Source organism: Sander vitreus, chromosome 19 (assembly GCF_031162955.1).
Source record: "Sander vitreus isolate 19-12246 chromosome 19, sanVit1, whole genome shotgun sequence".
Classification (NCBI taxonomy): domain Eukaryota; kingdom Metazoa; phylum Chordata; class Actinopteri; order Perciformes; family Percidae; genus Sander; species Sander vitreus.
The window spans coordinates 17,630,605-17,652,530 of NC_135873.1; the positions used below are offsets into that span (position 1 = coordinate 17,630,605).

The 21,926-nt window shown below is 41.5% G+C and overlaps 1 protein-coding gene across 18 annotated transcripts in view; it reads right to left on the minus strand.

The window, feature by feature from the left end:
* Window positions 1–21,926, minus strand: part of ehbp1l1a (EH domain binding protein 1-like 1a) — a 52,159-nt gene that overhangs the window by 24,452 nt on the left and 5,781 nt on the right. For 13 of the 18 annotated variants that reach the window (XM_078275940.1, XM_078275938.1, XM_078275932.1 and 10 more), the window contains exons 2-14: window positions 13,848–13,905; window positions 12,948–13,043; window positions 12,294–12,347; window positions 11,988–12,166; window positions 11,690–11,829; window positions 9,668–9,736; window positions 8,734–8,967; window positions 7,788–7,964; window positions 6,408–6,605; window positions 6,146–6,280; window positions 4,436–4,657; window positions 4,121–4,180; window positions 2,336–2,441 (exon numbers count right to left, since the gene is read on the minus strand). In XM_078275940.1, coding sequence (XP_078132066.1) covers window positions 2,336–2,441; window positions 4,121–4,180; window positions 4,436–4,657; window positions 6,146–6,280; window positions 6,408–6,605; window positions 7,788–7,964; window positions 8,734–8,967; window positions 9,668–9,736; window positions 11,690–11,829; window positions 11,988–12,166; window positions 12,294–12,347; window positions 12,948–13,043; window positions 13,848–13,905 — 1,728 coding nt within the window. The remainder of the gene's footprint in view (window positions 1–2,335; window positions 2,442–4,120; window positions 4,181–4,435; window positions 4,658–6,145; window positions 6,281–6,407; window positions 6,606–7,787; window positions 7,965–8,733; window positions 8,968–9,667; window positions 9,737–11,689; window positions 11,830–11,987; window positions 12,167–12,293; window positions 12,348–12,947; window positions 13,044–13,847; window positions 13,906–21,926) is intronic. The other 5 variants (XM_078275924.1, XM_078275925.1, XM_078275926.1 and 2 more) reach the window with 5 other exon arrangements.

Consider the following 21,926-nt stretch of genomic DNA (forward strand, 5'->3'; position numbering starts at 1 on the left):
CAAAGGCACGCGAAAAACATGCTACTAGAAAGTCCTTCACAGTACAGGGAGGCATTTGATTCAATGATTATATAAACAATATTGCTCAACTTTATTTCATATAATTTACTGTCTGCTCAGGCTTACAATCTTGTATTCAAAGTATTGTCCCTTATTGGTATACCAAACCCCAAGAAAAATGGTCTGCCTGGAGAATCTCAGGTACTGACCTTCCCTGTACAAAGTATTCTCTGCTGAACTTCAGTATTGACCAAGGTTGTGGAACATTGCCAACAATTACTGGGATGAATCATGATGAAAAATCATCACTAACCTCATCTATGCCCAGCCTTCAGAGGCATTCTTTGGCAAACAAATAGCTCGAAGAGCCTGGAGCTGACATCCCTGTAACACTGCAGTCTGCAAAAATAGAAAAACTACATACTGTACTGTGGGGGCTGTCCACTCCTACATAGATAGAAGCCTGGTTGTGGTCTGGTCTGGTTTAAAACAGTAAATAACGTTTGTCAAAGTACTGTAGGGTCTAGCAACATAAACCCATGTAGACAGAAAAGGCTGTATCAAAAATAACAGACTATATCTTTCTTAACACATTATATCGTCACTGCAGATCTTCTTTGGCTTTGAATAAAATATAGACCCATGTACTTCAGTTGCCAAATGTAAGTATTGAATAGACCACAACATATTGTTCTGTGCAAATATTTGTTGCCATGTATGATTACACAGCAAAGGTTGTTATCAGTAACATACATGCAGTGCGATTAACGTTAGAAAATTGCTGAAGGAAAAATCGACCCCTAAATACTCTAACACTGTTAAATACACGTAGCAGCAATGTGCTTTGACATTTCCAGGCATATTTTGTTTTTCGACTTGTTCAAATAATCAACACAATCAATCCCAGTCAGTTGTCATGATGTGACAGGCAAAACAAAGTGTAGTTTCATTGCTCAGCGAAATGACAACCAGTAATTGAGTTCAATTTCACACACTGAAATGTATAAATGCCGTGCACTGTTGAAAGGAAACATACGAGCAGCAACCAGCCACATTTTTTTCACACTAAACCCCTTCCGTGTTCACAGTGGTTGTTGAAAGTATTTGTACAGTATTTTATGTACCAGGAAATCACCAACTGAAGCTTCATATATCATTCGGCATTTATGCAGACTGCACTCACCTGAACTGTCTCTGAACTCAGACTATGAGAGGCTTCATGTCCCCATATATTTTCTTATTATCGGCCCTAAGATTGCTCAAAAGACCCTGCAGCATGTGTGTTGTTAACTGCCATAGGTCTGGGTGTTCTTGATTCATATCCAGAGGAGCTACCGAGGCAAGCGTGGAGGAACTGAACACCAAATGTGACTTCTCTGCTCGCCATCCTGCTAGCCAGTTTGCAGGCGTCGGACGGTGGGCTGGAAGGCCTCCGTGGGTTTCCAGGAGGGTGTCGGGAGCTGTGGCGTCCTTTCAACGAGAGCTGGATCCTGGAGTGGCGGTGCCATTCAATCGAGTGACTCTTTTTCTGTGTGCCGATCTCACGGCCACTTCTGCTTTATGATGAAGTTGAAGAAGCTGATGGGGTCACATTTCACTGGAACTGTACCTCGACGATTTCATGTGCCAAATAAAATTGATTGATTGATTGAAGAAATGCAATCATACCTTCCTAAAGATTATACTATTTTTTTACCTATCAGGCACGACATGGTGAAGGCCCTCAGTAAATTTCCATATATTAGTAAAATCTCAGTTGGGTTACCCAGTGTTTACTGGATATTCCTAGACCTTGGCTTAAAATGAAGACTCAGAATATTTGTGTGTCGCCTTATCTTTAAAATAGTTTTCACCTCTGTTAAAAATCTTCTCAAGACTCACTGAACAGTAGATCACTTTTGACAAAGATCAGTTTGTCTTTTGTTGATCTAGCTTCTGTTTTTTTCATTCTAATTTGTTGCTCTTGTGTTTGTCACTATCCTGCTTGTTAGATATGTTGTGCTAAATGATTTTGAGAAGCCCTGAAGTGTGAACGTTGACAAAACAATGCCAAATCAAGGTTCTCTTACTAGCTTTATCAAGCCGTTTCAACCCCATCACATTTTCTCCACAGTTATGACAAAACTGCTTCTTCCAATGTCACAAATAAACATCCATGCTTAAATCTCTACATTCTTACAACTCACGTAATACATCTGACAACATACATTGATGCCATGAACAGTGTTGGAGTATCTCAGGGGTGGGGAGGGTTATTGCTTTAGAGCCATGCCAACCACACCTTATATTAAAAGACACCAAACCTGATGAAAGGCAAGCTTTTATATGTACTCACCCTGCTGATGCCTTAACAACCTCGATTCCAAAATGTGCGTCTCTTCTCTGCTCTGAAGCCCTGGACGACGTTGGCCTCCGGCTGGCCGGCGCTCTGGGATCAGTTGCTGAACAACATAAAGTCATATAAAGTAAGCCGTGTAGTCATTGCATATAGGTGTCACTTAGGTTTTTTACAGTACACTACTATGTTTTGGTTTTTAAAGGGTAACTACCATTTTTTTCATGGGAACAACAATCTTTGACATTGGTCCAGTATTAGGCAAGATTGCTGCAGTCGGCATCAACGTAACAAGCTACAATGTAAGTTAATAGGGCGATTGCCCAGCTTGTATTTACCTTCACTAAAGTGCTCGTTTTGCCCCTGACAGGCTCAGATTATTATTCTAAGTGTCTGACAACATTATGGAAAGGATCCCTTCAGAGATAGACCTTTAAAACCTCTTTGAGACCGTTCTGTTTAACCAGAAACAGCTCTGAGGTCGCTAGCGCTAAACCCACCAGACTCCATTTAAAAAAAACAATACTTTAAGCGTGTATAGAGCCAACATATTTTCACATGTAAATCGGTAAACTATGTGTTTATTTCAATCAAAACTAGAGTTGTGATGGTTGGATAAGAGGAAAGACGACCCAAAACGGCTTTTCATAGTTTAATTTGTTTCTGTCGACTTTGAATGAAGTGTATTTTACGATGCTAAAATTACTGTTTACATTGAGTCTGGTGGCTTTAACGAATGCAATTTTTTATGTTTAAAAAAAAGGATCTTACTCTTTAACAGAAAGGTCGACCTCCTTAGAAATCCTTTCCATAATGTTGTCAGACACTTACAATATTAATCTGAGCCTGTCAGCGGCAAAACGTGCACTTTTATGAAGGTAAATACAAGCTTGACAGTTGTCCTATTAACTTACATTGTAGCTTGTTTCGCCGCTACCAACTGCAACAATCTCGCTTAATACTGGACCAATGTCAAAGATTGTTGTTCCCATCAGTCACTTAGACACAAAAACATAGGGAAATAGGGTCCAGGTTGAAAAAAACGGTAGTTACCCTTTAAGCGGTGGTTTGTGCCAAAAAAAAAAAGAGTTTTAGCCCCCGTAGCAGAAATAATCTCTGTTTATACTAACACGCCCAAAACGCATGTCTCATGACCATATGCGTATGCACGATATGAGGAAAATATCTAATTGTGATTATTTTGACTGATATTGCAATTGCAATATGATTCGCGATATTGAAAGGAATGATCATGTTTGTATCATTATTCTCATTTTCATTGACTAATATTGAATCTTAAAAAATGTAAATGATTATAGTGTGATTTTTGCGAGGATCTGTACCAAACAAAGATGTTTTCTTTAGTCTGTATGATAGGATTTGTAGGTCGGGACGTCTCTGCAGCACCACAGCACTTCATTCAGAATGGTTTGACACATATTTTGCCATTAACAAATATCTGCAATTTGGATATTGCACTAGTCCATATTGCGATTTCAATAAAATTGTGATTAATTGTGCAGCCCTATACTGGGCATGCGTGTGCCTGTGTAAACAGGAAGCAGCATGTATACTCCGCGCGGTTGGTAGTTGCCATGGTAGTAGCTTTAAGTTGCAGAAGAGACTATGGAGGGTTATCACTGTTTCCAAATCTCTCCGTTTTAGGAGCTCGGGAACGCCGGAGTAGTGTGAACGCGAGGTGTAAACGTACTGTCTGTAATATAAACCCAAAAACACAGTAGTATAAATGTAGCCCTGTTCTACTTATTTTGTGTTCACACTCACTTGTAGCGGTTGTACACTGGTTATCCTCTTCACTCAGGGTGCTCAGCTGTCTTTTGAATTCTAAAACAAAAAGAAAAAAAACATAGACGAGATTATACAGAAGAAGCTGAAAGTCGATGTTCATTCGCCACCACACTAGCACAGCATAAACAGTGTATAGTTTTACCTGTGGAATCAAGTGTTTAGCTGCTTTAATGAAATCAACCAGCAGGGGGAGACGTGTGCTTATATACTGTATTGGTGGGGTTTAGTCACTTAGTGTTGATGCTAATTGTAATCAAGCAGGAACAATGTTACTCCTTTTTTATTCTGTACCTGCATCTTGGTCACTGATAGAGATTATGGCAGTTTGGATTAAATGAGGCTGAGGAGGAGGAGGAGACCCAAAGAGCGGGAGAGCAGAGGAAGGATTTAAAGGAGAAGATGAGGGCATCTCTACTGTAGGGGTGACCTGGGGTCTCCAGGAAGTAACAAATCCAGACCCTCCCTGAGGCTTCTGCTCCAAAGACTGACCAGTGACTGGCAGAGAGAATAACGCTGACAGAGAGGAAACACAATGGGGCAGAGGGATGATGGGAAGGAGGAGAAGAAAGAGGGAAGAGTAGAGGGAATGGAAGGTGGAATATCAACGACACATACATTAAGTAAAGAAAAGACCAATAAAAAGCATTCTTTCAAGATTTCTTTTTTAGCAAGTGTTACTCAAACAGGAGGAAATAGTGCATTTGTTGGGGACTATTTTCAGCGGCGGATTAATCCACATTTGGTGCTCAAGCAACAGGACAGTGTGTGTGTGGGATTGAAACAAAATAAACCCAAACTGTCACTCTTTTTGGACAACAATCATCATATCAGGCTTTGGGTCCTATCTTGCACCCGGCGCAGCGCAAAGCCCGACGCAAGTTGTCTTTGCTGGTTTAAGACAAACACAGTTGTCAGTTTCCGTCCAGCGCCCCAGTCGTTTAAATAGCAAATGCTGCTGCGCCCATATTTGCGCCCATGGGTGTGCTGGTCTTACAGGGAGGTGTGTTCAGGTGCATTCATGGCGTATTGCTATCTTGAGGCAGCGGAAAGTGATTGCGCCATTGACCAACAAAAACCTGGTCTGAAGTCAATTTCATTATTTTAACAGCACATTAGTAAAATGCGCCTAGGCTCTAGCACAGCGCGCACACTATGCTTGTTACACACACAGCAAGACACACAACCATGCAACTATGCAACAAATATTACAATGTGTAATGGTATTATTGTGTATATCTAAAAGATTTTATTACATTTTATTATGGTTACTGGCGCGAGCAGATTAGTTTCTTCTCCTGAACATCTCTCCTTCCTGCTTAGCAAATCCTCCATCATAATAGCAATGCGCTAAGGTCCAAACGCACCTGGCTTTTAAAGGGAATGGGAGATGACACTCTGATTTTATTGCATGTTACGGCCAAAACACACCTCTGATTAATGAAGACACTAAGTACAACCCTTTTGAAACATGCGCCCGGACTCTTTTTTCCGCCGTTGGAGTCGTAAAGTGGATTCGTACACGCCCTAAACGCACCTGTTAAAATAGGGCCCATTGGGTACACATACGATGCTTGTTAGTATGTCAATGCATGTCAATGCATTGTCGGTTTGGCTCAGCACATGAGTTGTGTTGACAAGAAGAGAGGTATAGAATATTACCAGATTCACCCTTTAAGTTATCAGGGAGATTGCTCTCATGTAGGATCAGTCTATATAATGTTTAATCCACACCAACTGCTTACAGTCAATTAAATCATGCAGCATGTGAACACATCTGAGTTCAATTAAAGCTTGGGCACTGTCAGACGAGATAAAATGGGTGTGGAATTCTATATTTCATCCAAACTCATCTAAATGCTGAGTCAGTAAGGAGGATGTCTGAAAGCTACATATTGGTAAATCAAATGTTAGCGCAGGAGGGGAGGCGCTGTGTTGAGATATTAAACAGAAAAAATGAACGACTGTCAGGCTTGAGTTGGATTAAAGGCAGAGCAGCATTACATGGCGTCTCTGTGGGCTTTTTCTGCAGCACTGCAGGCTGTCTGGGTTCAGAGAGATGCAGAAACCTAGGAGAGTGGGCAGGCTGTGCTAGTGGGGCTTGAGATTCAGGAGGCCTCCATTCACTCTGCCAGGAAGCTGGAAAAAATAAGGAGAAGGAAAAAAAAAAAAAACATGGAAGGATGGAGGGAGAAACACAAGGTATAGTAACAGGTAAACGAATGGAAAGGCGTGAACTAGCCTCGGAGAGGATCTGTCCCTGTACCTGTCTCAGGGGCAGATGGCAGGCTGGTGGGCCTGGTGAGGGCAGAGCCTGGCTCCCCCACAGAGGTGAGGCGAGCTCTGGGCTGCCTGCAAGCAGGGGGCGGTGGAGGCATGGAAGAGAAGGAGCCGAGAGGAGCTGAAGATGAGGAGGAAGAGGACGCAGAAGAAAAGGAAGGAACGCCCTGTGTCCTGAGACAGGCTGAGAGAGGAAGGAGGAGGAGAATAATAATAAAGAATAAAATAAAATAAAGCAGTGATGAAAGAAAGCATACTAAGGCTAATGCTGCATCAACATTGCGATTTGCGAGTGGAATTTGGTTGTTTGTCCTACCTCTGTCTTCCCCAGCTAGAAAGAAAAGTGTTGATAGTGCATCTGGAATTAATCTACATTAATTCCATAAATAGGCCAAAAAGCAAGCCAAAGATGCTTCCCTCAATGCTCAATGCTTGCATAAAAGCTGAATGAATAGTATTTCCTGAAATTGGAGCTTACTGTATGTCTTTTCTATTAAATGTGAGTGCAGCGTTAGCCCTTAAAGGGTCTTAAGTGACTAATGGGAACAACATTTTTTGAAATCGGTCCAGTATTGTGCAAAACCACTGCAGCTGGCAGCCGTGATACAGGCTGCAATGTAACCACTCGGGGCAAATGCGCATTGTCAATTTCATCCACTAAAAGTGTTGTTTTTGCCTCTGACAGGCTCAGATTAATATTCTAAGTGTCTGACAACATTATGGAAATGATCCCTACAGAGATAGAAAAAGTTAAATCCTTTTTGTTTAACCAAAAACAGCCCCAAAATCACCAGTGTCAAACTCACCAGACTCTATTTAAATATTCCATACTTTTAGCGTGTATAGAGCCAACATATCTTCACATGTAAATGGGCAAATTAAGGGTTTATTTTTAGCCAAACCAGAGTGGTGATTGTTTAGACAGTGTAAAGACGAACCAAGATGGCTTTTTTTGGTTTTATTTTGTTTCTGTCACTTTGAATAAAGTGTGTTTTACGATGATAAAATTACAAGGGATCCTTTCCATAATGTTTTCAGACACTTAGATATTAATTAATCTGAGCCTGTCCGAGGCAAAAACAGCACTTTGAGTGGACGGAAATTGAAGGTGTGCAATTGACCATTAACGTTACATCAATGCTTGTTTTGCCGCTGCCGACTGCAGCCGTCTTGCTTAATACTGGACCAATGTCAAAGATTGTTGTTCCCATCAGTCATTTAGACACTAAAAACATAGAAAAATAGTGCCCAGGCTGAAATATACCAAAGTTACCCTATAAAGCAAATCAAGACCAATAAACAGCACCATGTACTTTGTTTTGTTAAGTAGAAACCAATCACAACTTTGAACTGAATCATGTAATACCTGGTTGTGAGGTATCAGGGAAGAGGACAGTATGGAGAGATGGATCAGAGGGTAAAGAGGAAATGGAAGAAATGGAGATTGCTTTAGAAGGGGTGAAGGTAGGGAAAGCCTCCAAGCCCTCAGCTGGAGAGGAGTCACTGTGGAAGCTATGGGGCCTTCGCGGAGCTGAAAGGGGCACTAAAAAGATAAGAGAGTACAGACAGGAAAGTGGCAGAAAAGTAAGAGGAAAGGGGAGAGCGGGAAGACAAACCAAAAGACAGAAAAATGGTGAGTGGAACTGGAAATACACAAAATGTTTACAGCCAACCAAACTGCAAACAGGTCAGGCAGTGGCACCCTAATGAAGTTGTAACTCTCCTTTAATACCATATCACTGTGGCTTAGACAGCTCTGTAGTTATATAATTGAGTATATATATATATATGAATTAAAAGTGTTTCTAATATAAGCCTGTTCCAAATAAAGGTCATGTTCTCTCTGCAGATGATGCTAATAATAGGCCACTATTTGAGAATTCACTGTTTCTACTACAAAGCCCTTATGGTTCAGTTATTAGTTGTCACAATTTGTGTTGACTCAGCTAGTTCTTAGCCTCAAATTTAGTAAAAATAAAATAAAAATAAAAAAAAACACTTTACAGTTAAGTCTTACAACATCAGCATTGACTGCAGAGGACATTTTGAATAATGCAACTGGAACTGGTATATACGGATGCTTAAAATCATTTTCAAATGCATGTGACGCAACAGTGTGTGTCTGTGTACTTTATGTATGTGTGTATGTATGCAGATGTTGTGTGTTTGTCCAAGACAAATGTCCTTCGGGATAATAAAATCTATCTTGTCTTATCTTATCTAATATTCCTGGCAAAAATAACGAGTGGTATAAACTAAAATCTTTACTTAAAAATGACCCCACAGGATGAGGAATATCTGTTGACCGATACCTGAGCCGGCAGTGGGCTGGAAGATTTTGGGAAGTGCAGGAGGGTGAGCACGTGTAAAGGCTGGCACTGAGTAGGCATAGGGGGAGGGCCGAGCCGGCTGGCCAATGCTAGGTGGTCGGATGTGTAATGAGGATGGAACTGAGGGGTCTGGGGGTTCAGGCAGAGGAGGACGAGATGGGACCGAGATGGTGGAGAAAATGCCAGAGGACGCTTTCAGACCCATCTCTGAGGTTACTGGATGAAAGAGAAGATGGAGGGACAGGGTGAAGAGAAAAGATGTAGCGAGAGAGAGAGATTAAATAAATGTTTGAAAGAAAAGAAGAATAAATAGAGGGGAAGATAGGAGCATTAAAATACAGAATAAAGATGTAAAGATTAGAGATGTTCTGATAGCGATACCAGTATCGGAAAAGCCTCCGATACGCCTAAAATGCTGGTATCGGTATCGGCAAGTACTGGAGTTTATGCACCGATCCGATACCACGTACAGTAATTTAGCCCGAAAAAAAACTACTTTAAAGTAGTTATGTTCTTTTTCTCTTTCTCTCATGACTGACTGAAGTCCTATGGTTTTCATTGTTTGTGTTTGTTTCACAAAGAGTTTAACCTGAGCCAGATCATACAACAGTGATAGCAATCATATCACAGCTGTGAAAACATAATAAAAAGAAGGTTTCAGACCATTTCTGGTAAAGGGGAAATGTCGGAAGGAAGTCTTGCAGCATATTTGAGAAAACACATAAGGAAGAGGAAGTGAAAAGGGTAAGAGGAATGAGATGAACTGAGAGTGATAGCACTCGTCGTTGTCGTGAAGACTATGCTACGCTACTTTGGCGGATGTGAATAATCCATTTTCAAATACTGTACAGGTAATGAAATGGGATGGAATACTGTGCGATGTGTGGTGGTGGTGTGTGGGGGGGCAGACAGTTACCTGTGGGGCCTGATACAACTGCAGGCCTCCAAGCCACATCATGTACTCTCATGTTAGAAGAGGCAGAGGCTGGTAAAGAGGAAAAAAGGAACAGCGGACAGGAAGACTAAGTGAAACAGGAACTGAGCCTTAAATATGAAACAAAAGAGGTAACAGCAGTTTGAGGAAACAGTTCAAAGTGTTACAAAAAAAAGGTGAGAAGGGCTATCCTTGCCTGAACCCTCGCAGCTAATGCAGAGCTGAGGTTGACAGCAGGGCAGAACTTATTAAACCTCGCAGTGTGGAAGCTGCAAATGACATTACATGCATTCCCACGCTAAATCCAGCGCAGCAACACTTTATTTAGAACAGATTTCTTAGGGAGTATGTACAGGGTGGAGCGGCTGTCGGTACCCTTGTGGCTGTGTCTTTGACATGTTGACATTAGAATGAAAAGAAAAATCCTAACACAAATATAACATTACATTATGACACTCACATTCACAACTACAGATTTCAATAACTAAATTCTGGCCATTTGACGAGGCAGAATACCATGTGACTGATATAAATATGCTTTGGGTCTCGACGTACTGTATGACATACCTACCCCTTACATAACGAGAAAGTAGGAAGTACACAAAAAGAGTATTTAGAGTAAGCTTTTTAAAAGCTGGAGGTGTGTACATTAACAAAGAGCGATGTACAAAAAGTTGTAGCCGCCACTGGACAGCACTTTCTCCAGCAGCAGATTATATCTAGGGTTGGGTATCGTTTAGGTTTCCGATACCGACAAAACAATACTTTTCAAACGGTGCCGGTGCTTAAACGGTGCCTGTATCAATACTGAATCAAAGGAGATCACAGCTTGTGTATTTCTAATGCCATATAGTCATTAAAGGTAATGTAGGTAGGATTGGGAAGGTCCAGGACTTAGCCAAAAGATTTGAACATCGACAACTTCTCAGCCCCTCCCCCCTTTCTGCTAAAGCCCAAAACGGTCTCCTAAGCCCCTCCCCCCACAAGGGAGAATGAATGCGTGTGCATGAGCAGTGATTGACACGCAGTTAGACACCCCCCCTGGCCCTGATTGGTGAATCTGAACAGAGAGCTGTGGGTTTTTGCAAATCTCACTCCAGGCTGTAGGTGGAGCCAGAGGAGCTGGATTTATTTTTTTAATGACCAGCTTTATGTCGTTCTACTGGAACATTGGGTCAGTTTCAGCAAATATGACAGAAAGTTAGTTTTATAAGTCTTACCTACTGCACCTTTAAAATGATTTATTTAAAATGTAATAACAATTACTTATAACAAATAACTTATTTCACCAGTCAATTGCAGTTACACGACAAAAAAGGAAGAACCACTTGATGGTATTTTACAGTAACATTGAATGCACCACCAGCTTACAAACTGTAAATGAACGTGCCATTACGTCGCGTCTGTGTTGTTTCTCCAACAACTCAGAGAGCGCCGGCAGCATCTACGGTGCATGTTTCTGTACCCAACCCTAACTATACCAGCTGTGGCTTATCCACCCTGAGAATAACTTGATGACAGAACAACATTAAACTTCGCTGTTGTCACATTTCTATACTCAGCCAAAGGTCATTTGTGAGGGAATAAACTCAACTCTATAACCAAGGGCGTAACTTTGGGTTCAACATTGTTGAGATCGCCACTTTTGAGCAAAATTGAACTATTGAACGTCATTCTCTGCATTCTGGTGAATTTTTCTGCAACAATTTGTGCCTTTTCTACATCAATGTATGGTGCAAATGTCTTTATTTATGTAAAGGAAATAATAATATATTTCTTTTTTGGGGGGGGAGGGGTTTGCACTGGCCAGTTTGGATTATTATGGGGGTTGTAACCCTCCCATCCCCCCTGTAAATTACGTCTATGTCTGTAACACCGCTATATGTTTGCGAGTGGACTCCATTTTCAAGAGTTGCGTTCTCCAGTTTAACTTTCATTCAGCTCATACCAATATTCTGATCTAATCATCCGTGTAGTTTAGTTTAGGTGTGTGCCCTGTCTTACCAGTAACATGAGCAGCTTGTCCAAAGCTGGCTCTCCTTTCCTCACCGCCTTCATCATCACTGTCATTAAAGTCATCCAGGTTTCCAATGTCACTCTGTTTCATACTCATTAGACTGGCCAAACTCTGCATGTCCTCATCACTGTGGAGAGTAGAACGAAATAAGGATATCCAAAACATATCAGTATTGGTCTTTCAAAACCCCCGTATTGATTTAAATTCCGGGATACAACTGTAAAGCTTTGAGGATGTACTGCTTGGAGTAAATGATATAGATATGCTGCTGGGTTGAAGACTTACGTGGCCTTGCCCTCTTTGAGAAAGACACAAGACAAGTTCAGCTTCAGCGTGGCTTCCACCACCTTGACAGACAGCGGTTTGAGCTTCAGTGTTACATCATACTGGGCCGGCGTGGCACTGGCAAACTTCTTCATGTTGATGTCTGCTGATGCCAACACCTTCTTATGGCCTTTCGTCTCCTTGTAAACAAAAAAAACAATGAATGATGTAGTCAAGATTGAACACAGAAAAAAATCCTCCTTTTCTCCAATAAAAGTCAATGAAATGAAATCACAATTAAGGATAACACAGATCCTCCAGACTCACATTTTCAATGACAAATGTCCACTCCTTGTCTTCAAACTCCTCTGCAGTGGGTTCCTGTTGACAGACAAACCAATTAAATTACAGTATTTCCCATCTGTAATCCAAATAATCAGTGGTGGAAGAAGCATTCAGATCCTTTACTTAAGTAAAAGTATTAATACCACACTGTAAAAGTCCTGCATTGAAAATGTTACTATAAGTATCATCTGGAAAATATACTGTACTGAAAGTATTAAAAGTAAAAGTCCTCAATGCAGAAAAATCACCCCATTTTAGAAAGTGTAAAGGACAACAGTTGTGTATTTAATGATCTAATCATTTCAGCTGGACTTGTAGGCTGTTATACTGTTGGCTAGTTTAATTTACAATAAACATCAGATTTTTTTACATGTGTTTTGTGTGGAAAAATCTTAATTTGTAAAGTAACTAGTAACTAAAGCTGTCAGATGAATGTAATGGAGTAAAAAGTACAATATGTCTCTCCGAAATGTAGCGGAGCAGAAGTAGAAAGTGGCATGAAATGAAAAGACTCAAGTAAAGTACAAGCACTTAAAATTTGTATTTAAGTACAGTACTTGAGTAAATGTACTTAGTGACATTCCACCATTGCAAATAATGTATCCGCTGCAACTACGTAGAGACTTAACCTCATACCTTGAAGAGTGTGACAGTGATGTCTAAACTCTCTGGAACCTGCCAAAGCACCAGGCCTCTGTAGGGGTTTGTGATCCCTGGCTGCCAGCTGTGGAGCTGACGGAAAAGAAAAACAGAAACAAGGGATTCAATCTCACAATTGTTGCCTAAGTTTCCTTTGACAGTATTTTAGCCTCTGCAGAGCACACTTAAAGGTGCTCTAAGCAACGTTGGGTGACGTTCAAAGTATAGACCTTTTTCACGGCAGACATGTTGACATGTCATAGTAGGAAAAGCACAGGTGTATTCAAAACCATTAATGATGGCTGCATTCCACTTATGAGAGGCCCTGGTATTGAGCATGCTGACTCACTGAAATAGCTCACTGGGACACTTGATGGAATTGAGCCATCGTTAAGGTGAAAGGTCCATAGTCAAACAAAACGGAGGCTAGCTCGCAGCAGCTCTCCTCTAGCTAACTTCCCTCTTCACGCTTCTCTCTCCTCCACTCCCCACACCCCCCTTCATGTGCATGCGCACTAGCCCCCCAGCCCCCACCCCCAAATCCTTCTTGTCGGTTACTCGCTGGAGCACTGTTTGTTATGTTTGGTGGTGCAGGTTGGCGCAGTTTGTTTTTGTTGCCGTTTGTGGAGCCTGGGCTGTCTACAGAGACCACTTTTCTTTTCTTTTTTTTTTACAGTGTGTTCAGGGGACAGGCAGCTCGCGGATAGTGAGGAGACAGAAGTTTGCTGTATGTGACAAAAAATGTTGTAGCCTAAAAAACGCGTGACATCACTTAGAGCCCCTTTAAAATACTAGACTAAAAGAAAGGACCCATCAAAATCCAGAACAATATATTATAGAATTTTAGCCATTTCTACTCCAGGAGGCCTGTAGAGACACTATTCTTTGCTTTATTACCTTTGTGCTGTGACGTCTGTTTCTCCTGATCCACAGCACTCTCAGTTTGTCTGGTTGCCTGCAAATCAAATAACATGTTAGTGTGTCCAGTGTTTCTTCAATCATTACAAACTGTAAACCCGCATGAATGTATTACATACAGACACTGTCTCAAACACACACCCAGGTAGATATGCTGACAAGTCCTGAAAGGATGTTTCAGTTCCACTTTCAGTTTGACTGTCGACTTTTTGTACGTGTAAATAAAGTTCTATAGTGAAGAACGTGACTGAAGTTTGATCACAGTTAGGGCTGGGTGTCAGTACTCGGTATCAACATCTCCAGTCAAATAATAACTGTATGTGGCCGGGTTGGCTCAGTTGGTGGAGCAGGCGCACATGTGTAGGGGTTTGCTCCTCAACGCAGCGGGCCCGGGTTCGGCTCCGACCCGCGGCCCTTTGCTGCATGTCATTCCCCCCTCTCTCTCTCTGCCCTTTCATTTCTTCAGCTGTCCTCTCAATAAAGGCCTAAAAATAATCTTTAAATAATAACTGTATTTGATCCTTTTTGTACCCAGATAACGTAAAAAAAAACACAATCAACACAAGCGTTATTCGATTTAATGTGACGTGTGATTGGCCCACTACCTCAGCGGCTACATCCTAGACAGTCTGCGGTGCGGTGGAGTCCAGCACGGCGTATTTGAGTTGGCAGCTATCCACTCACATGATGGATATCAACAAAATGCAACGATAATAGTGTATACTAATTATTAAATATACTAATATAAGTAATGCTATTATTTATGTTGCTTTTACAGTTTTATCATTTGATTGTTGCACACATCATCCCAGTGTACATGCTATATTAAGTATTTGTTAATAGTTACCAAATGATAAGTAAATCTTTAAGAAATCATTTGTAAACCGTCAATAAACATTATTTGGATGGTTATTATAAAGTTGCAACTGATGACTATAATACCTTGTTAATGGTTAATAAATACTTTGTAAAGCATCTATAAACATTATTTAGTAGGGCTGGACGATTAATTGAAAATGTATCGACATCGAAATTCTGAAGCTGCTATCGACGGATTTTTCCCATGACGATAATTTCGATAATGTATGTAACCTTCTCCTTAAAAACATTCTACCGCGTGTGTAGTCACGTGACTTGGCCCGGACCAGTCAGCCGCATGGAAACCATAATGGAGGATAACTCAAACACAGAGTCCGAGTCAACTGAGCAACTTGCGGCCCAAAAAAAAAAAAAACACAGTGTCCGTCGTCTGAAAACATTTTGGCTTCCAAAAAAAAATTATGATTTAGAACAACGTGATTAGTTATGGTAAAATGTGCAATCAATCGTGATTTAGATTCTAGGTCATATCATGCAGCCCTATTATTTAGCTATTAGTGCACAAATAATCAAATTATCATATTTTTTATAGATCACTAAATGGGGTCAAATGAATGTTACTTGATGCTTTATTAAACCATTTATTAATCATTAACTAATTATCCTAAGCATTAGCTGTAACTTTATAATAACCTCCAAATAATGTTTATAGATGTTTACCAAACAATGATTAACCAAAAGTATTAACCATCTACCTAAAGTTATAAACCACGAGCCAATCACAGCATTACATCCCTGCGTTAAATCTGTTTCTCTCTCTGCTGCCGTCAGCTGTCATTTCAGGCAAAGAGTGCAGCCCTCCTCCCCCCCCCTTCCACCTCCGGCAGACCGCTCCGTCGACTCCTTCGGTCCGGTCTTCGGGCTCCTTCGCCACCACCACCAGTGTCTAGACTCCATCGGGGGGCTATGTCTTGGCTTCTCTACCCCTTTAAAAATGATTTTATAACTATAGTCTAATCTCCAAAGACATTTCACATGATGTATATGTACAAATAAAGCTTTGCATATCTGCAACAAAGTCTCGCCTGATTGAATTCCCTATATAGTGTTATTAGTGTATTAAATAGTCAACTATGTAGGGAACGACCAAACGAGATTTCGGACACTCACTGAAAACATTGTTGCGTCAGTAGATGCGGTGGTTATTTGTGTGACAGAGGCGTGCGCGCCCAGCATCATGTAAACAAACCGAAACAAAAATACTTTTAATATGCCCCTGAAACAAACCGAGCACCCAGGAGGATGGTAAAAGGTTGTATTGATGTTGCATGTTACATTTAAACTGTTCTGGTCCTTCTGCTTCTTCTCCTCCGAGAAAACGCGGCCACTTTGCATACAGGAGTAAAATGTAGGGTACATCGTATGTACGCTCAAATTAGCTGTGCATTGTGGGTATTTTATAGTGGACTATATTGAATGAAATTAACCGCGGAGAACTCGAACATCACTACAGAATGGTGAACCTACTATATAGTGCACTATTTCCATGATAGGGAACGGTTTCCAACACAGCTTAGGAGTCTACAGCCACACTAGCTGCTCTGCCTGGCTGTACACAGGGCCAGCAGCGCTTTGAGATAAATGCTAATGCCGGCACGCTAACATGCTCACAACGACCAATGGTAACGGGCTAACGAAAATTCAGGGGGATCACTAAAGTGATTACAATTCACCCTGTGGGAAACATGGCATTTCGTGGAAATCCATCCGACGGTTGTTGGGATATTTCATTCCTAACCATCTTCAAATTCCGTGTAATCTAATTGTGTAGTCCGAGGGAGAGCACAGGCCCAGGGAAAGCACTCAGCGTGCACACAAGCCCATCTGTGTGCTTTGAAAAACACTGAGGCCAAGAGCCCATCCGGGAGAAAATGTAAATCATGTGACTGTGTGAGCGAGGAAGAGATAGAGTCTCCTGAGGATGAACAGATCTGATTCGCTGTGTGCCTCTGTGTGTGGGAGAGTAAACGGAGAGGGAGAGAGGCGGATACTGTAAACACTGCAAACATACTATATGAATAGTGGGAGACCTCACAAAGGACTCATTACATTATCCTGGGAGAGTTTAGAGTAGCAGCTTGACGTGAGAAGAACACCTTAGGAAAATCAGAACCAAGAAGTGGTTGAAGCCTGGGGCCACATTACGTTTCCGTTTAACTCAATTTCCCCACGCTCTGCTCTGAAAAAAAGGATGTGGTGTAATGATTCTGAAAGAAATCAACATTGATCAACAGTGTACAAGTGTCTCGCAAACTGGCTCATAGAATGTAAAGGAGGGAGTCCGCGCAAGGGATTTACTTAAAACCATCAGCATTTATTATACGAAGGCTGAGGATGGCCAGGACAGCCTCCCAGGACAGACGTGAGTCAGCGATGCTGACATTAGTTGTCTGGAAGTGTGATATAGTAGCGTGACGTCGTCATACTCAGATTCCATTGGGCTGTGATTATGGGGCGTGTTTCAACCGAACCAGGAAAGAAAATGCCTCTGCATTCAATGGATAGACCTCCAACCAATCAGAGCACAAGGGCACAGGCTGCCATTTACAAACTCATACATAACACACACTAACATTTTAGCCTGGGAGAGTATTTTTAGGTTCATTTGTTTAATTTTTTTATTTAATCTGAGCAAAAATACATTCTACACAAAATATAAAAACTCATCGCCCCATCTCATCACACTTTCACACTGACAACTTTCCCTAATTATTCATATTCAAGCAAACATGAATTTTTATATTTATTTGATGTCTAAGTAATGTCTCTTAAATGTTATAAAAATGTCCGTCTTTGTCATTTGCTGTTCTTATTCATATATAACTTTAGTATATATGCAGCAACAATTTCCATACCATGTTGGTGATGGCCCAGGCACTCTGCTTTCCCTTTCACTGTCTGAGCCCTGCACGTTATCTTGTCTCTCGCTTTCTCCCTCCTCATCTTGGTGATGCTCTCCCTCCATATCTTCACCGCTGTGGTGTTCTCCCACCTCCTCCTGTCCCTGGTCGCCTTGGCCTTGTATTCTCTCTCTGTCACCTTTCTGTTGCCCTTTTCTCTCCACCTCGTCTTCGTCTTTCTCTCTCTCCTTCCACCTCATCTTCTCCGTCTACCTTGCTCAGTTGTTCATTTTCTATTTCTCTCGCCTTTCTCTTTGGTGAGAAAAAACTACATATGCTACCTTTCCTCTTCATTTCTGTAAGATTAAAAGTAATTGTACAATGTTTTCCTTGACAGACATTGAATTAGCTTTGTAGCCTACTACAAACGTCAGACCTAAGTAACATTATATGCATAGTTAGCAAAATAACGTTCTTCAACCTGATTTTTATCACCTCAAAATCAGCATCGCAACTATGCTAGTACTGTGCTTTTGTTATAATTTCATTACTTGATAGATAGTTAATCTGTTTTGACCATAGACAGTATATAAGAATGGACCAACAGATCCCGTGTCTCTGGACGGAGACCAGTGAAGGATATTAGAAGCTCTTTCCCGGTGATGGCTGAGCGTTACTGAGCAGCCTCCAACTGAGAGAGACGACGTAAATGTGACGTGAGCAACATGTCTGAAAGTTGGAAGTCTTCTGGTAGCTGTGCCAAGAGAAATCTCAATCATTCCCAATCTTACAGAGACGGAGAGCGTAGGTATATGTAAGGAGATAACATAGGCACAGGCTAATTATTGCTAACTAAAATGCTAGTTAACATTAGTAATTAAACTTAAACAGCTAATGTAAGTCTAAACTGCCTGTGAGCTTCTCCTGACTATACGTTAATTCCTCTACTGTGCGACAGTAAGTCTCGTGGTTATGACACAATCGTTAGCCTATTTTTATAAAAACGTCTGCTACGGAGCCATAACGTGAGATACAAGGTAATGGAGCCTTTTATACATTGTCGTGTTTCTTTAGAAATAAACAACGGACAAATAGAGTCTTTAAACGCTTCAAATGTAAAGTTATTTACTGTCAAAGTGACGTCAAAATGAATGGCAGTCAATGGGATGCTAACGTCGGGTGATCGTTTGGTAGCATCAAAATGGCGCCATAGGAGGTTCGGGTTGTGCTTACCCCCCTTGGTTTTGACCTCTTTCCTCCTGTGTCTCCTTTCCTCATGACTCTGGCTCCCTCACTTTGCGCCACTCAGTTTTCCAAACAAATCAGGCTCTTGCCACTCTGGCGTCATCTCGTGCTGCATTCACCGCAGTCGGACATTGGAGATTCGCGCTCATAAATTGTCAAATTGGCCATAACTTTTAATTTGTTGCTGCCAACTGGGGTGGCAGCAGGTCTGGCAAGGCTTTCTTTTAGGGTGGCATTTGCCACCCTATGCCACCCCGGTAGATCCGCCCCTGCCGCCCTGACAATTTGATTGGTCCGAACAGCTCTGGTTCGAGCATAGTTGCTCCACAACGGATCAAGTCCAGGTCCAGACCGAACTCCCCGACCTCAAATGTTGTGGGCGGGGCTACGTTCGGCTGACATCCACACTAGTGATATAGGGCTGTTGGAACGAATTCCAAAAGTCGAAAATAATTTGAACAGTAAAAAAAAATCAATACTATTCGAATGCTGAAATTACTATTGGAATGTGATTTTTATTATAAATATGTTGCCAATCTCCCTTTTCTCGCCTTGGCCTACCCGCATGTAAAAATGAAATGCTTTTGTCACGTTTGATGAACAATAAGTTAACGGGAGTGAGAAACACAAGGCATTGCGAGGTCTTAAGATCATGGAGCTAACGTTATGTCGTAACGTTAGTACAGGGGGGAGTGACAGGCTGCACCTGGAAATGGGAAGGATAGGAAATAGTTTTAACACGACTATACACTGCAATACACTGGGGGAAACCCTGCAGTTTAGAGACTGACTTCCTGCTTTAACATTATCAGTGCCATTTCAGGTGTATAAACTGGATAAACCGCTGGGGTTTTTTGGACTTTGTTGTAGCCATGTTTCTAAATCTCAGTGATTACTTTGGTGAGTGAGTACAATTTTATCATAACTGATAGAAACTACAAACATAATAATAAAGCCAAATTGTTATTAACCAGAACTGGAAGTTGAACAAATGGCAAGAATCAAGTTGAGCAGTAATACTAGTGCACATGATCAACTACTGGCAGCTTGAATCCAAAAAGTATTGAATCCATAATATCAGTATTGGCCTTCAAAGAGCCCTACTGCTTCAAGACTGGGGAACAGTGGGTCTCCTTTTCATGTTGCATGACCCTCATGATGAATGTGTGGATTGGTGAGAATGGTTGTGACAGAAGGAGGAGTGAGAGTGAAAGAGAGAGAGAGAGAACAGAAATAGACACATCTGAACTTCACAGAGGCTTAATAGCATACCCTACACCTGCTGCACTGTTTATCATAGACATGTTCCTGTGCTGTTGCAACACCCTGACCTACAACAAGTGTTTTTAGCCCCTGTAAGTCTAGTAAGTGTTTTTAGAGTACAGCTTCTCAAGACAGAATACATGTCATTTACATACGACACTCACATATCGCTGCAAATAACTCGAGTGTTTTGTTTTTTTTCATCAGCTTGGTGTTTGAGCGTTACCATATGTGGGAAGGCTGAATGGAGTGAGGGAAGTTGTTGATCGTACGACTTCCCCAGACTGTCTAAACACTCCTACTTCAGTGTAGGTGGCTTGTGCTTATCAGTTCAGGGAGACAACCCGTCTAGCTGATCCACATTTTACACATTCTTGTCACAGACTGTAGAAAACACAGCCGTGCCGTCTGTGATGTCACCCATGAGTCACCCATGAGTTTAATTTCTGCCTAAACTTTAAAGCCCCTTACACACCCGCACAGGTGTTTTCAATTAAAGCCTTCTCTTTAGGACTGTGTGGTAGAGCTGGGCGATATGGAGAAAATATCACAATGTTTTTTATTTAGTCTATATACACGATGTTCCACTTCTGGGATTGCTCCAGTGCTGCCGGAAATTCCACCGGATGTCACTCTTTTCGGCCGGATGTCCGTCACCTTCAGCTTTTTTTTGTGTTGGAATTTTAAACTCCGGTGGATTTGTGAGGACTATGGTTAACTGCTCCTCAGATCTCTGCAGGGTAAATCCAGACAGCTAGCTAGACTATCTGTCCTATCGGAGTTTTCTGTTGCACGACTAAAACAACCTTTGAACATACACGTTCCACCAAAACAAGTCCCTTCCCGAGACTATTTTGCAGAGGCACCGGGGCTCCATCCGGCACTTAGCGCCGCCCAAGACGATTGTGATTGGTTTAAAGAAATGCCAATAAACCAGAGCACGTTTTTCTCCCATCCCGGAATGCTGTGTGGACTAACCAGGCCTTCCTCCGCAGCGCTGCGGAGGAAGGTCTGGAAATGCCAGACTACTTTTGACCAAATACATCGATATCAATAATGCTGCGACATTGTAGGGTTGACTATTGGTGCTTTCACAAAATATTTACACAGTGAGATTTTTGGTAAATTATTATGTGGATTTAATGACAAAGTGGGTAAAGGCAACTAAAAGAACAGCTAGAATAGTCTGGAAAGTTCTTCACTTTACTGTGATGCAGCCTTCAAAACCAGGAACAGACAACAACAACAACGATATCTAAAATTTAAGACGATATCTAGCCTCATATATGGATGTCACTATAATATTGATATATTGCCCAGCCCTACTGGGTAGGTGTGTGCAGACAGTGACATTTCCCTCACTCCTATTGTACCTGTTTAGGGAGGATCAAATGGTTGTCAGACCAGACAGAAGACACTGCCTCATCGTTCACTTCAATGAGACCACTGCTCTAATATAAAATGGTTGTAACTTTGAAAAATGTCTCACACAAGTCTTTACTGCTGTGCAATGGTGTAGTGTCTTTAAGCATTAAAGGAACAGTTCAACTTTTTTTGATTCACTCCCTGTCAGGAAGGGAGATAAGAAGATACATATCAGCCTCATGTCTGTGTGTTGAGTGTGGAGCTGGACAGGGTGTGGTTAGCCTAGCTTAGCATAGAGACTGTAAGCAGGTGGAAACAGCCTAGCCTGGCTCTTTACAAAGATCACAAATACACCTACCAACAGCTGTAAAGCTCACTGATGGACATGTTGTATCTTGGTTGGTTTTGTGATTTTTGAAAAGGGAGTTATATGCTGAAACTATTTCATTATTTCATAATGGGTGCA